At 41.2% G+C, this 17350-nt stretch overlaps 1 protein-coding gene across 1 annotated transcript in view; it reads left to right on the top strand.

The window, feature by feature from the left end:
- Window positions 1-17350, top strand: part of BBS9 (Bardet-Biedl syndrome 9) — a 377930-nt gene that overhangs the window by 154347 nt on the left and 206233 nt on the right. Inside the window, exon 16 of the mRNA XM_081970652.1 lies at window positions 4957-5139. Within this exon, the coding sequence (XP_081826778.1) occupies window positions 4957-5139 (183 nt within the window). The remainder of the gene's footprint in view (window positions 1-4956; window positions 5140-17350) is intronic.

Here is a 17350-nt window from a genome sequence, read left to right as displayed (position 1 = left end):
ACATAATTAGGAAAATTTGGGATTGTGCTGAATGGATAGATTAACCTTAAAAATTGAAGATAAAGAAGATTCAAAATATTATAGGACATAGAATAAATTTTATGAATGGATAGAAAGAAGAGGTAGAAATAAGAGGGAAGTTGACAAATGTCAATAACTGTTAGTATGGAAAATAAAGGTGCTATAGAATTATGGATATAGTATGGAAAAATTGTAAATAGGCTAATGTAAGTAGAAATTTACTTTTTTTCTTTGGTTGTATTATTATAATTAGTGTAAATATATTATTGTTATAGTTATTAGTTTGTTAAGTATGTTAAGACTTGCTATTGATTTTTCTTTGCCTTTACTTTGTTTGTAATTGTTATCCGGACATTGCATCTTTTCAATAAAGTATTTATATAAAAAAAGAACATTTGCTAAGCAAAAGGTCTGGATGGGGAAATCCTTGTAGGGGGAACTAGGATCATGCCCACCGTTTTTTGGAAAGTTGCTGTCTCACATGAACAGTTAGTCCTCAACTTACAACCACAATCGAGTCCAAACTGTTTTATACTTAAAACAATAATAAGGGCAAATAATTGATGTCGAGTTTGCCATGCCCACCAGTCACATGGCCACCTAGCCACACCCACCCAGTCACATGGCCACCTAGCCATGCCCACAGAACCAGTAGTACAATTTTTTTGAATCCCACCACTTCATACATAGTAGTATGGTATTTATCCCTTTTAAGGTAGCAACGGGGGTAGAATTTGTGCCCATGCCAGAATACCCTATGGAACCCCTGTAGTCAGTAAGTTTGACTGAATGGGTAGGTTCCCTCCAAAGTGCCCAAGAAAACGTGAAGAAAGCATTAGCTAAAGGAACTAAGAGTCAGAAAATGCAGGCAGACAAGCGATCGCCCCAGGGGAAATTTCATAGAGGGGACAAAATGTATCTGTCTATAAAGTATCTAAAATTAAGGCTACCCTGTAAAAAGCTAGGACTGAAATACACAGGGCCTTTCCTTATTTCATAAACCCTGGTCATAAGCCCAGTCACAGTGGAACTCAGATTACCCCGTACATTGGGAAAAGTGCACCCAGTGTTCCATTATAGTTTGCTTAAGCCACTGTGGGATGCAGGCTAAGACCAGTGGCAAAAGAGGTTCCAGGTCTCATAATAATGGGATGGATGGGTTGAAAAGCATTATGAAGTTAAATGAGTATTGGATTCCAGACTATATGGGAAAACTCCAGTACTTAGTACAATGGAAGGGTTACCCAATGTCAGAAGCACAGTGGGTTAAAGCCCAGAATATGAAGATGGACCGGGTAGTAAGGAAATTCCATGAAAAGTATTCACAAAAGCCCAGGGCTCCTTCCTAGTGGGGTTGGGAAGCCCTGATGTAATTAATATGTGTTTACTATTTTTCAGGTACCTTTCACATACTGGGAGGGAGTGGGGTGTCTGAACTGAAAGTCAAAGCGAGATAATGCTGTTTCAGCCATTTTCACTTCTTAGCTTGCCACAGAATCAGGGGGGAAGGAAGATTAGATTTCAGGAGACAACAAGAAATTGTCCCATGGGAAGCAAGTTCATCTAACCATATGGTTGATGAAGACTTGGACAGGTTTCTGTAACAATAGCCAGACACCTAACTGGACAACATGACCTGCACTAATAGAAAGGAGGGAAGGAACTATTATTTAACTATGTGAAAATCGTGGGAATTAAGTAGAATTTGCTCTCAATATGTGCCGAAGATGTACTCAATAAAGTTTTGCATAATGAGATTGGATCATCTCGACAGTACTTGCTTGCCTGGGTTTGTCAGTTGGGACATTGATATTTTGTTTATTAGATCATTGTCTAGATTGTGGCTCTTTCTCCTGCTTCTCAAGCTTATTGTGAGGGATTGTATCAATGAAGGGGTGGTAATGTGATAGTGTATTGCATTACAATGAAGTGGCAGTTTTCCAGAAAGGGCAGAGCAGATTTTAGGGAGGGGAAAAAAACAAGACATAGCACCACTTGGAGCTGGAATCAGAGATATTGACAAAGATTTAAGGTAGCCACTACTTATAATCACCCAAGATATATCAGTAAAGATGAGTGTAGTATAAGTTTTGCCTGGCAAGATTTTGTCTATTGGATATAAACAGATAAAATACTGAACTTTTGATCTATGTTGTCAAAGCCTGACAGTTATAGCCCACTAATATTAGACCATAACCTTTTTCTTGATAAATTGTAACAATATTCTATGGTGGTGCCACTATCAGATGAACCATATCCAACACATGATATTTAATGGGTCTATATCCACATGGAAGAAAATATAAAATAGGGATTTCAGAACTCTATCCTGGCCCTAAATTCCTTATGAAGTTTACCATCTTCATAAGGATTTTTTTTTGTGGGGGTGGGGTGGGGAGTATAAAAATGATGTTCAGAAAATTTGGCAGGCCCAAAGCAGGGGAAGAGCAGGTTGTTAATATTTAAGAAGACAAAATTCCAAAAGATCTTGATAGGTTTGAACTGGATTCCTCCAATAAAATGTTGTTCAGTGGCAAGAAATGTAAAGTTCTGTACTTAGGCAAGAAAAGCCAATATCCAGTTTAACAGTAATACTTGCAAGAAGGATCTGGGAGTTTTTGTAAACCACAAATTAAACATTATCCAGCAATGTGCTATAATTGCCAAAAGAACCAATGCAGTTTTGGATTGAACCAGTAGCAGAATAAAGGGAGTCCTCAATTATAGTCATTTATTTTTCATTTCTTACAAGTTATGACAGCACTTGACAAGGGGGATTTATGATCAGTCCTTGAGCTTTTAGCCATCAAGCATTCTGCAGTGACATGATCATCATTTGTGATTTTCCCTGCCAGCTTCTCACAAGCAAAATCAATGGAGAACAGGAATGGGATTCTGTGGGAGTAGCTTTGGGGTCATGTGAGTTAGTGGGCATGACCAACTCAACATGAGTGATGTCGAGATGGCCATGCCCACTCAGTCACATCACTCCCACCAAGCCATGCTCACAGAAATGGCAGAAAAGGCAGCTCCTGCAGACTGTCCTTTTATGGTCTCCCCCCCCCCCCCTGCAGAAGTACTTTAAAGGGATACTGCAGTCTGGCTGCCTTCCAAGGAATTCTGCCGCAATGCCATCCCTCTGGCACAGCAGGCTGTTCTCCTGGCCGGGTCTGGCAATGGGGTGCGGCTGCTCACACGCACCAGCAGGCAATGGGGTACGCATGTGTGGCTGGCGTGAAGAACAGGACAGCGATGGGAGCGACGGGACTTCAGGCCTCTGTTTCGGTCTGTAGTTTTCAATGAAAGAAGCCTCCTAGCCCCCACCTCTTTGCAGATCGAACCAAGCTGGCAGCATCAGCTGCAGACTACTTGCACCGAAAAGTACTGACCTCTGCTTCTCAAACATGCCAAAAAAGAGCTTCAGTCCCATCACTGTCACCATCCTGTTCTTCCGGTGCAGCAGGCATAGGGTGGGCATGTGTGGCCGGTACAAAGAACAGGGTGGCGACAGCGGGACTGAAGCTCTTTTTCTGCACATTCAAGAAGCGGAGGTCAGTAGTTTTCGGCGCAAGAAGGTAGCTCGATTGTGGCAGGTAAAGAGGTGGCAGCTGGGAGGCTTCTCGCATGGGGTGGGGGGGCGGGGGCAACCAGAGGCCATTACTGGTTCGGTGAACCAGGTCAAATTTCCCGTACCGGTTTGCCCAAACCACTGTGAACTAGCTGAATACCACCTCTGATGGAGAAGCTAGTAAGAGGTTGTAAGTTGCCCCTGTTCCCTTCACTTTCTTTCCCAGTGAGTTTCTGGGTGGCAAGTGGATCTTATATTCTGCAGTGCCTGCCTGTGCATTTTTGCCCATACGTAAGCCAAGCCACATGCCTACCTGCATTTGCATCTATTTGCAGCATCTGCCTGCACACACTATTAAGTTGAAGTCATGCAAGTTCCATTTCTGGAGGGTTTCAATAAAAAGTTGGGTATCTCTTTGTCCAGGATGAGAAGAGGCTTCCAGTACTAAATGACCTCCAAAATCATTTCCAGCCCTATGATTCTATGAATTCTGCTTTTAATGCAAATCAATCTTCTTTTGTATTTTCCCTGTTGCAATTTTGAAAAAGAAAAATTGAATCAATATAATATTAACCTTACTGTGCAAATTTTCATTAGCTTTAACATGCAATTATTTTGTCAATAGTTTTTTATAAAATATAAGCAAAGACTTTCATGCTATTTGCTGTAACATCTGATTCATGAAGAATCCCTAAATTCTCTGCTGACGGAACACATATAAGAATTATTTTATGCTCTTGATCTGTAAAATTGAGCTAGTTAGTTTTTGAACTGCTTGGGGAATCCCATTTCTAGATTTAATATAAATAATAATGTGTTTATAAAAAAGGATCACTGATTTTTTAACCTATTTATTTAGAATATTTCTAATTATGTTTTCCACTGATATTTGATATTAAGACAATTATGTGAATTTATGTTTTTAAAATGTAGCATTGCCACTCAGTACAGCTTCAATTTCCTTTCAGAGTATGGTGTGCAAGTAGTTATTGTTGTACTATAAACATATACTTATCAATCATGTAATGTGCTGATTTGCATCAATTAATATATGTTTGTAAGTTTTTTTTAAAAAATGGTAACTGGCTTTATATAGAAATAACAAATAGCATTTAAATGGATGCTTATACTTTATTAAGGGCTATTCTATTTTGTACTGAGAATCAGCTTGAATAATATAGCATATAGATAAACTCTACAAATTCTATTCTATTCGTGTAATGACATGTTAATTAATTCCAATATGGATTTTAAGATGACAAAGAGAAGAAGGTTTATCTTTTTAAAAATGAAAGTTCATCAGATTCTTCTGAAAAAAACTAAGTGTTAGCCAAATACTCCCTAACAGAAGTTTATAATTTTTGTAGGTAATAGCTCTAGCAGATGCAGCTGAAGAAAACCAAGCCATTATGTTCCAGGCATTCAGAAAATTAAAAAGTGCCACCCAGCTGGTAATCCTGCTGATTAGTCTATGGCAAAAACTGAGTGTTGACCAAGTTGCTATTCTGGAAGCTACATTTCTGCCATTCACACAGAATACTCAAGAATTGGTAAGAATGTGCTAATTTAATTTTTAAACCACAAAAATATTACATTCATAAGGGATGGTTTTTAATTTAATTTTCTTCCTGCATGAAATTTTAAATTAATGTTCTACTTGAATCAGAGTGCCTTTTTTGTTACTGAAGGGCAGTGAGCTGCTTCAGCTAACACATTTGGAGTGCATTATTAAAGAGCAACAAAAACAAATCCAGAACACACTGTTCCCTCCATTTTGTTAACTTTCATTTATATATAAAGCTTTAATTTATTTGCAGTGTCCAAGATTTATGTCTGCCTTGTGGACATAAATTGTGGGCCAATGCTTAGTGGGATAAGCTCTTGTTTTTCAGGGAACAAGTCTATTTTGAAAAGCCAAAGTTACAGAGATGAAGAAGCTTAAAGAACTACAGAAACATGTAGACAAGACCTTTCAATTATATTATCTCCATGGTACTTTCAGGATTATAGAGAGCTTTTCTTAGCCTATAAAAACATTATTAATTGGTTTATCCACTTTTCTCACATCACTACAAAACTGTCTACGTGCAGCATCCAGATTCGGAAAGACAAACACTACAGATAATAGTTCGGTACATTAACTGAGGTCTTCTAACCAATTCCCTATTCAAGCTTTTTTTTTTTTACTCATGTCAGCCGCTTTCTATCACCTACCACCTCAGCTGCCATTTCCTTCATGGTCATTGACTGTTGCTAGATAGATAAACCGTAGTTAAAATCACAGCCAGGCTAAAAAAATAACACTGTGAGCAAGGTATGAATTTACAACTTTTACAGCATCTGTGTCTGTAACATCTTTGCCATTATATTCAGAGGATTTGTTGTCTTGTGTCTCACTGTTCCTACCCCCCAGTAAAGAGATTTCTTAAAATATGAAATCTTTTCTTCACTTCTTTTCTTCACAGTTCAGCACTTCCCCAAAAGGCACTGACCACAAGTTAAGCTAAGCTCTTTGACCTTAATTAGTAGTTTGCAACTGCTGCCTGGAGCTGACAAGACTTTAATCATTTTCACACTTTGACTTTTGTTTGCTTCCTGAGTTATTTGGGGCCTAGAACTGTGAATGCAGTAGGCAAACAGCTTGCAAGAGTATTTTCCTTTCAATAAGTATTTCCAATTGTGTAGTCTTTTTTTCCCTCCAATGAATGTAAATACAAACATTAATTGTCTTCTTGCTAATTATCCCAGTGTTAGAATGAGTATGCCAAACTAGGGCAGCGGTGTCAACCTCACATCATTAGGGCAGCATCATGTCACTTATCAGGACACTTAACCCGGCGTGGGTGTGGCTAGCACATGGCGCATCTGGTCCATGGGCCAGGAGTTTGACAGCCCTGTGCTAGGGAGTGGGAGAAAAGGAAAGCTGAAGTTAAATCTTAAGTACAGTTGCAGTCATGTGATTTTCCATTTAGCAAGCACATCAAACAAGTTGCCATTCTCAGTTGTGGTTTAGTGTCATTTAGTACGAGGACTAACAATAACTTGCTAAGCAAAATTTGCTGTAGGAGATCATTTTCATTCCTTCAAAATTCAAAAGATATAATTATTTGGGAAGTAATTGAAGGAATATTTTAGAAATTTGTATGGGAGTTTATTTATTTACAAGACTTATGTAGGCACCTATATTATATAATGATTTTGGATTGCTCAAAGTATCATTGATATGTAGTTAAAAATGAAAGTGCCTTCCCCCAGACCAACATTCTCAAAGCTCAGCTCCCTTCCTACCTAATGCTTGGGACAAGAATCAGTTCTTCATGGCCTTTTGGAAAGCTCCCTCAGATCTCAGGTGGAAGGCTGTTCCAAAGAGCTGGGGTTACCAAAAAGGTCAGTGATATGGGATGGCTGGGTTGGTCATTGGGAATACAAATGAGAGAGATGTGGAACAGACTTGAAACAAATGCTCTATAGTACATAAATCTTTGAACCCAAGAAAAAGAAAATGGAACGTATGTATGTATGTATGTATGTATGTATGTATGTATGTATGTATGTATGTATCAGTGGTGGGTTCCTGCCGGATCGCACCGGATCGCGCGCGCTCCCTTTCAGCGCTCCACCTGGCTCGCGCGCTCCCTTTCAGCGCTCCACCTGGCTCGCGCGCTCCTTTTCAGCGCTACACCTGGCTCGCGCGCTCCCTTCCGGCGCTAAAACCGGAAGTACGATCTTGCCCCGCCCCTGGCGAAGCGACGACGCCTGCCTGCGCTCCACCAGCTCGGCTGGGAACCGCTGAGGAAACATCTCCGTTCCCAGCCGAGCTGGTGGAGCGCAGGCAGGCGTCGTCGCTTCGCCAGGGGCGGGGCAAGACCGTACTTCCGGTTTTAGCGCCGGAAGGGAGCGCGCGAGCCAGGTGTAGCGCTGAAAGGGAGCGTGCGAGCCAGGTGGAGCGCTGAAAGGGAGCACGCGAGCCAGGTGGAGCGCTGAAAGGGAGCGCGCGAGCCAGGTGGAGCGCTGAAAGGGAGCGCGCGCGATCCGGTGCGATCCGGCAGGAACCCACCACTGGTATGTATGTATGTATGTAATGCGTGTGTATGTGTATGAAATGTAAGAATGAACAAAATTTAGGAAGAGCAGAGTGAAAAATGCACAAATATAAGAAAGTTTTTTGTACATTTTTAATTTAGAGACAGCACTTTATATTGTTAACATCCAATTAAGAAATGTTTTCTGTGAATATGGAGTGAAGAGTAGTTGCTGAATACAATCATAGCAGTATATGATGGAAGTAATACAATGATAATAGTTCAACTTTGAGAGTTACGTAAGACAAACATGGAAGAGACTTATAAGACTTTTACTGTTTGATGGACTTATATTGCTATCATGACTAGACTTGAAGCTGTGGAAATGAGAGGACTTTTTAGTGAGATGACTTTGTTGTTCCAAAGTATTAAAATATGGTATAGACAAGAAAATGGAAAATATTCTGTAAAGAACAATGAATAAAGACCAAAGACAACAAAAAGATTGGATGAAATAGACTACTTAAACCAGCAAATTGACTATGAATAGGGAAAAAACATGGATCAGAAAAACCAGCAAATGGCAAGAAGAAGGAACAGAAAGAACAGATGAATTGACAACATCAACAAATAAATCAAGCACTGGAGCAAAAAAAAAAAAAGGACTGACAAACCAGCCGATAAAGGAAGAAAGATAGAAGAAAATAAAACAGATGAATCAACAATTGGATACCTTTGATAAGAATATTGAGACACGGGCAGACATTTGGGAGAATTGCCAGCATATGTTTGTACTGGGAGAAAGGCCTAGACTGAACAAGAAAGATAGAGATAAAGATGAGGTGTGTGGGAGGCAAGTAAAAAATGCACTTGAATCAGAGGTGGTATTCAGCAGGTTCTGACCTGTTCCTCAGAACTGGTAGCAAAAATTTTGAGTAGTTTGGAGAACCTGTAAATATCACCTCTGATTGGCCCTGCCCCATTGATTTGGCAACTGTTCAAAATTACAGCAGCACTGAATTAGTGGTACTTAAGATTGACAGATCTACAGTCATATAATCACATTTGGGCATTTGGCAATTGACTCATCTTACAGTGTTTACAGCATCCAATGGTATGTGGTTACAGACAGGGAACATTGCAAATCACTTTGGCAACTCTCCCCAGAGCGCAAGAGGGTATGATTTACGAGAGTAACTTGAGAATTTATCTACCTGCACCATTCATCCACTGACCTTCCTGCCCTCATGGTGTACCATCCATCCTCTGGCCTTCCTGCCCTTGCACTTTGCTGTACCATCTACCCCCAGTCTTCATGTGTTCACATGTTGTCTCCATTGGGCACCTTCAATTCTCTATGACACCAATACTAATCCCAGTTGCTGTAATAACCCAAGGACTACCTGTAGTATTCATTTTGTGCAACTATTCGAACCATTTAAAATCAAAATTTAAAAGGTTATATAAAGTCCTTAATAATTAATATATTTGTATGGCATTATTTGTTTTCAGTTCAGAATTTGAATAAATAACAAATACTATTTATGGCTGTCTGTGTGTATGTGTGTGTACGTGCATGCGCATGCAGATACCTATGTACATCTACACCCGCACACATACAAACTATAGTCAATTTTTTTAATTTTCTTTTAAAAATAATTTTATTAAACATATTTCAACATCATTACAAATAACCAATTTCATTGTATTTATTTTGTACAATGACAATAAGGACTATACTAAATTAAAAAACAACATGTAGTTCCACTCATTACAGTGTTTCCGTATCGATGTCACTTATATCAACATATGTACTATTTATATAGATTACTATATTATGTATTGTATATTCATTTAAATTATAACAATATTTACAAATAGATACATTTCTCTCTCTTTTTGATATACATCTTACATATTCCTTATACAGTAACTTTTTGTCTATCTTTCAACCAAATGTACCATATATTCCAGATTTTATAATATTCCGATTTTTCTCTATCCTTTAACTCCATGGTTAACCTATCCATCTCTGCACATTCAAGTATCTTTCTTATTATCATTTGATTTGAGGGGGTGTTGTTCTGTTTCCGATTCTCAGCAAAGACGATTCTAGCTGCGATTAATATATGCAGTATTATGTATTGAATTTTTTTACACGTTTCCCCTTAATATGCCCAGTAAAAATACTTCTGGTTTCAACTCTATATTTTGTCCTGTAATCTCTTCTAACCATTTATTTACTTTGAGCCAGTACTTCCTAGCTTTAGGAATGACCACCACATATGATGGAAATTCCTTGTTTATAACCGCTTCTCCAACATTTAGGCGAACGCTTTGGAAACATTTTGGACAATCTCGCCAGAGGTAAATATCAACGATAAAACATCTTGTACAAATTTTCTTTGTAGGCTGCTGAAATTGTCAATTTGTAGTTTTTCTAATAGTTTTTCCCAGTGTTCCAATTCGATACTATAACCAAAGTTTTGCACCCAACTTATCATTGTCTCTTTCACTGTTTCTTCCTCTATTTTAAATCTTAAGAACTAATTGTATACTTTGGTAATTATTTCCCCCCCAGTCCCCTGTAGTATTTTTTTAAAATAGTTTTTATTAAGCATTTTCAAGTTTAAAAACAAAACAAGAAAAAATACAAAACAGATAAAAACGTAATATACTTTCTGTGTCAGCATATGTATTCTACTTTTATGGTTTACTATTCAATTATTGCCTTTTTGTAATTTTTAACAATTCTAATGATAATATGATAATTATATTATAATATAGTAGTATAGTGCATGTAATCAAATTTTAAATATACATTTTTCTTTGTAGTATATTCGATAATTTTCAAAACTGTTATTTCTTGTTTTGGCTTCTATTCTCTAGCCACTTGTATAGTCTACTCCAAATTTTATAATAGTCCAACTCTTCTCTTCCTTTTAACTCTATGGCCATCCTATCCATTTCAGTACATTCAAGTATCTGCCTAATTACCATATCGTCTGGGGGGATAGTTTTTTTGCTTCCAATTTTGTGCAAGGGCAATCCTTGCAGCGATTAGCATGTGTAATGTTATATATTTATATTTCTTATTCATCTCTGGGTCTAATATACCTAATAAACATCTAGTTTCAATACTATCCTCTGTTCCATGATTCCTTCCAGCCAATCTTAATGTTAAGCCAATATTTTCTGGCATGGGAACATGTCCAACACATGTGATAAAACGTTCCTGATTTATGTCCACATCTCCAACATTCCGCAGATAAGTTTGGATACATCTTAGCCAATCTTGCTGGTGGTAAGTGCCATTGGTAGAACATTTTATATAAATTCTCCTTATAGGCTACCGCCTATAAGGCTTATAGTTTCTTTCCCACAATTTGTCCCAATCTTCTAATTTTATATTATGTCCAAAATTTCTGGCCCAGATTATAATGGTCTCTTTTACAGTCTCTTCTTCCATTTTATATCTTAGAAGAAAGTTATTATTTCTGATTTCACGCTATTGTATTGTGGCTTTCTAGAGATCAAATCTGCCAAAGGAAAAGTGTCCCCCTGGGAGATATTTCAGTTTGAAGTCAAAACACTGCGCCCATTGTACTTGTTTGGGGGAGAGTTTCCAAGGGGTTTTTAAGGCTTCCAGGTTTTTATGGTCAGTCCAGACTTCAAAGGGGATTTTATTTCCTTCAAGGAAGTGGCGCCAGGTGAGGAGAGCCCAACAAACTGCATAGGCTTCCTTTTCCCAAATTGCCCTTCTTTGTTCAGTTTCTGTTCATTTTTTTGGCAGTGTAGGCACAAGATTGTAATTGATTTTGTTCATTTTTCTGGAGTAGTACTGCCCCCATGGCCACTTAAATGAAATAGCTTGTATGGCAAACAGTTGGTCAGGGTCAGGGTCTTTTAGTATCGGCTCTGCTGAAAACAGTTTTTGAGTTTTTCGAATGCCACTTGGCATTCCATAGTCCAGTGATGGTGAACCGATGGCACGTGTGCACAGGTGGCACGCGGAGCCATTTGTCAGGGCACGTGAGGCGCTGCACGCGAGGTGCTGCATGCAAGGCGCATGCGCACTGGCCAGCTGAGTTCACCATTTTTAATAGCCATTTTTCGCCCTCCCCAGGCTCCAGAGGCTTTATAGGAGCCTGGGGAGGGCGAAAAGAGCCCCCCCGCCCCCGGAGGCTTCAGGGACCGTCCGGAGACTTTCCTGAAGCCTTCTGAATGCTTAAAATGACCCTCCGAGCAAACGGAGGGTCGTTTTGAGCGCTCACAAGGCATCAGGGAAGCCTCCGAACGGTCCCTGAAGCCTTCGGAGCACTCAAAATGACCCTCCGAGCAAACCGGAAGTGATTCCAGTTTGCATGGAGGGTCGTTTTAAGCTTTCCGAAGGCTTCAGGGAAGCCTCTGGACGATCCCTGAAATCACTTCCGGTTTGCACGGAGGGTCGTTTTAAGCCTTCCGAAGGCTTCAGGGAAGCCTCTGGACGATCCCTGAAGCCTCCGGAGGGCCGGGGAAGGCTCTTTTCGCCCTCCCCAGGCTCCTATTAAGCCTCTGGAGCCTGGGGAGGGCGAAAAAAGCATGTAAAAATGGGGTGGTCACGCCTTTTGTGCACACATGTGCACTGGGGGGGTCGCGCATTGCATTATGGGTGTGGCACACACGCACATGACCCCCCTGACCTCCCCCCATTTGTGGCACGCGAGCCAAAAAATGTTCGCCATCGCTGCCATAGTCCAATTTAGTGGCTGACATGGTTTTTATTTTGTTTCTCCTTTTGTTTTCATCAAGCTAGTGATGGGGAAGGCAAAGTTGGGATGAATTGTCGATATAAATTGGCAAAGCCTAAAAAAACTTTGCAGCTGTTTGCAGGTGCAGAGCGTTTCCCAGTCACCAACAGCTGCATTTTTTGTGGGTCCATTTCTATGCCCTCATGAAAAATGCAGTATCCTAGATAGTCAATTTCTTCCTGGTGATATTCACATTTGGAGAATTTTGCATACAGTTTCGTGGAGTGGAATTTGTTTAGCACCGTTTGGACCAGTTTTACATGCTCCGCTTTTGTTTCTGTGTATGTTAAAATGTCATCCAGGTAAACAAGGACCCCTTTCTACAAATGTTCATGTAAGACTTCATTTATCAATTCAATGAAAACTGTTGGGGCCCCTTGTAGTTCGAATGGCAGTACTTTAAATTGGGAACAGCCTAATAGGGTGTTGAAAGTGGTTTTCCACTCATTCCCTTCCCTTACTCTGATGCAGTAGTACACCTCATGTAAGTCCAGTTTAGAGAAGATACTTCCTATGGACAGGTGAGCTAGCACGTCCTTCATTAAAGGGAGGGGTTATACATGTTTTCTATATTCACAATGTTTAGGTTCCTAAAGACACAGAGATGCAAAGAGCTGTCTCATGGGGCCTTTGTAGGTTTTTATTGATGAATTTCCTTAGTTCTTCGAGTTCTCTAGGGGACATACAGTACATTTTTGGCTTTGGTAGCCTAGCCCCTGGCAAGATCTCAATATCACAATCTGTGGCGCGGTGGGGGGTGTAGCTTGTCTGTGCGCTCTTTGCTGAAAACCACAGCTAATTCTCAATATTCTTTGGGGATACTTGGAGGCTCCACTGCTCAGCCAAGCATTGCTGTTTCATTATCCTTCTCTTTTTCTTTTCCTGCCTTTGAGGTTACTGAGAAGGTCATGTGCTTTTGGAAGTTTTTGGACCCCTATTTCCAATTTATTTCAGGTTCCATTTCTTCAGCCACGTGAGACCCAGGACCAGTGGCCATTCCATTCTCAGGGCTACTATGAAAGTTAAAGTCTCATCGTGGCATCCCAAGTTTATTTGCAAGGGTTTGGTGGCAAAAGTTGTTGCCTCCCGCTCTGCTAAGGACCCATGAAATTGACTGAGTGCGATGGGGATTTTTAGTTTTCTCAGGTGGCTCCTCAACCTTCCTACCAAGGTTGGGCTAGTTAAGCATTGGGTACACCCTGAGTCCAACAAAGCCGATACTTTCTCCTTCTCCTCTCTGCTAGGGATAACTAATCTTAAAGGTAGGGTGAGTGGTTGAATTGGTTCACTAACCAGCAAGTCATCATCAGGATCGCTTTCAGATGGGTTTGGGTCATCTCAGGGCTGTGTGTGTTTGATGGAGTTTCCTCTCCTGGAGTTCAGGAAGGGGGAAATTTCTTGGCTTCTCAGTGCCGTTTTCTTCCCTCGAGGGGTAGATTTTGTAGGCATCCCGCCAGATGGACATTCTGGCTTCCTGGTAGGATCTTTTGAGTAACATTCAGTGGTGCAATACCCCTCCTTCCCACACTTGAAGCAAGGTGATGGCCATTGCGCTAGCATGTCTTGTGGTTTAAACGGCTCCCTTTTTCCTGGGGTTGGGAGTTGATCTTCTCCACATTCATATTGTTTCTGGCCATATTTAGTCCTTCGGGCCAGACAGGCAGTGTACAAGTCACATTCGCCCATCTTTGAACCAGCTCACCAAGATGTCCTCTGGCCAATCCACCTGCGTGCGAGGTCTCAGAATTCCTCAGTGTATTCAGCTACTGGTCTGCAACCTTGCTTCACTACCCTGATATGATCCCGGGGGTTTGCAATCGGCCAAAGGGTCTTCAAATCTGCCTCGTAGGGCCATCAAGAAACAATCAATATTTTGCAGTTCAAAAGCATCGGCATTGTGGAGTGTCACCATCCAATGAGCAGCTGCTCATTCTAACACTAGGGTCTAATGCGTCCCCTTAATCAAGGAAGTAAAGACTCTTGAAACTTTGCATTTCAAAAGGATCTTTTTATTAAAAAAGAAGTGATAACTGGGCGAAAGCAAAGCAGAGTCTGGGGTCCTTAAAGCAATATATTAGTAATAAAAGAGGTTAGTATCCCCTCTCAAACGTCCAATGTGGATTTGGCCAATCCGCAGATGTGAAGATGCTTTTTGTAAGGGACACTCTGGGAAAGTGATAAGATGATTTTCTCAGGCTTGTTTCCTGAGCGATGCAGTCCACATGGCTCTTCCGCCCTATCCCTTCCCCAAAAGGTGAGAAAGTGCCTGACCTCTAGGCGACAGACTAGCAGTTATAAAGCGATTAAATAAGATATATAGGAAAGAAGGGTAGAAAGGTCTAAAGGGAGTATGCCCCCCCCAAAGAATGGCAGATTCACAAATCTGACACCAAAATTTCTCAAATGCATGGAATGATTCAGAAAAGTTGAAACCATACTTTAAAAATGTTTACGTTCATTTAGTTTGGAGCAGACTGTTCAATGCCATATACATTTTACATGTATGTATCCATACATATTTGAATTATAGAATATTAAATTCCAAATCATCAGGCATACATAATATGCAATATCTTACCATTTTGGAAGAAAAAAGAATTCCATCCAGGATATTACAATAATTTCATATTGTATTTTGTACAGTACCACACAAATATGAATGTAATTTAAAGAGACTATAGCATGTTGTGGGTGAATAGGGAGTTATTCATATTCCATAAGTACTTTTAAATAAAGGTTTGTAAATTGTGCTAATATTCTCATGAAAACCTTGTGGTTTTGAAAGGGGAAATATTGCTGATATCTTTTTTAGACAGTCATTTAAGATCTCATTTTTATTATGAATAAGGTTCCAAATAGTTGACTTTATAATAATCCTGATGTCAGGCCTGCAGCCAGTTTCCTTTTGGATCTTTGGCTTGCCACATTTCTATCTACTATGCTGTATCTATAGTGGGAAATGGCAGGGGGATAGTAAGGAGTAGGATGTGATGTAACCAAAATAAAATTCCTTTTAGATTGCCAAGGTCATCCTTTGTCTTGGTACCTTTGCTCCTTACTGGAAATTGATGTGTGGAACTGCCAGCATGGCAGTGGAAGATTGGACCATGTGATGGACTTGTGGATGTGGGGGCAAGATCTTGAACTTTCAATTGGGTGTGGAAAACTAAGAAGCTTTCCGATTCGGGTGTTCCCAGATGTGCCAACATGACTCTCTTAATACATTGGAACTTTGAGCTATACTTTGCCTTGGACTCTGATTTAATTTTGGATGTTATTTGGAACCCTGACATTAATCCAAATGTCCCTTAAAATACTTCATCAGCTATCCCAGGATTGGAAAGCTGTTAGGGGTATTGAAACCCAGTACTGACCCACCCTGGGCAGTGCAAAATTTCAGTGAAGATGGAGGAAGGAAAGAAAGCTGCAAAGAAGGCCACAGTTGACGAATCGCCTACCTATATCGAGGCCATTTATGTGCCTTCTAAAGCTGCAGTCGAGGCAGCGGACTTAAATCTGAAAGGCAAAGCCTCTGGATTTATCACCTCTAAGGAATTTCTGCTGGAGAGGAAGAGGGTGCCAGGGAAACTCTGGCACATGACTGGAGAAGGTCAGAGCAGACACCGGCTAGCAGATCTGATGAATGGAGATCCCAGCCACCCTCACGCAGTCATTCTCTGACCAGCCTCCCAGACCCTTTCGGACAACTAAACATGAGTGGAGTCAACCCCCTCTTTAGCTCAGGACCATGTAAGTGGACCCTGGTCCACCCCACATTCTCCTTCCCTAGCAGAGACTCTGCAATGCACTGGAGTGGAGATTTTGGCTCCTACCACACAGCGACCAGTGAGTCAATCCAACCCCTGGCTACTGGAGCAAAGCCAACATCAGTGTTCCTCCCTCATGGAGCGCAGATGGGCCCTCCATCAAAATGGGGACTTCAACCCAGCCAGCAGAAAGGGCCGTGGGGCACACTTCCCATTAGACAGCCACTGATGTTTGGGCTGCAAACTGTGAATCATGCACCACCGGGGTGGGCTGTCTTCCCGGGCCATAGATGGGCCCAATGCCAATGGGCGCCTGCCCCACCTCAGCAGATGACACCATTCCAGATAACTGGCCAGGCGTAGCCCCAGAGACTGAGGACCCCACCAGTTCCAACCCCACCAGCAATGCTTCAGCAGGCTTTTGCCCAGCCTTCTACCCTGCCGGCTCCCACGCCCCCACTGTTCCGGGCAACATTTGATGGCACTCCAGAGAAGCTAGCTTACTTCCTGAATTGAGTCTGGGCGTACATTGATCAAATTGGAGCACAATAACCTTCCGACAGAGAATTGATTCAAGAAATAGCAGAGGGGATCAATGAGCGGGAGGCTGCACAATGGATAGCGGAGCTCCACAAGGAGGTGGCTCCCGAGCTAGAAGATGCAACTGATGCGACCTGATTTAGCAATGTGGCCCAACACATGGAAGCAGAAGAGCAGATCCAGAGATTGTATCAGGCTGGTCATCCCGTGAAGGAGTTAGTTTGGGAGTTCAGACGAACGGATGGAAGACTAAGAGACTGGCCAGAAAGACTCCTAGTCCACACGTTCAAAAATGCCTTAGGTCCTGAACTGAGGCAAGTTTGCATCATACAGGGGGTTCCAGAACGAATCCAGAATTGGTATACCACTGCAATCATACTGAACCATGATCTTCACCCTCATCAAAAGCCTGCGGCAGGGAAACCTGCTAGAAGGCCTTTGAGCCACCAAATGCAGATGAAACGTTGAGAAGCCTCCACCCCACAGGGGAGGGGCAATAAAATGCTGCTGATGCGGTCAGCTGGGCAACAGAGCATCAGAATACCTGGCACCAACCCTAGTCCCACAAGCACGCCCACCACCCACCAGCACGACAAAGAAAAAACCCCAAAAGCCACCAGAAAAGAGTCGGCTGGTACAACA

The sequence above is a fragment of the Natrix helvetica genome (genome assembly GCF_964273705.1).
Source record: "Natrix helvetica genome assembly, chromosome: Z".
Classification (NCBI taxonomy): Eukaryota; Metazoa; Chordata; class Lepidosauria; order Squamata; family Natricidae; genus Natrix; species Natrix helvetica.
The sequence above is the reverse complement of the archived record's forward strand: the minus strand, read 5'-3'. Positions and strand labels throughout refer to the sequence as shown.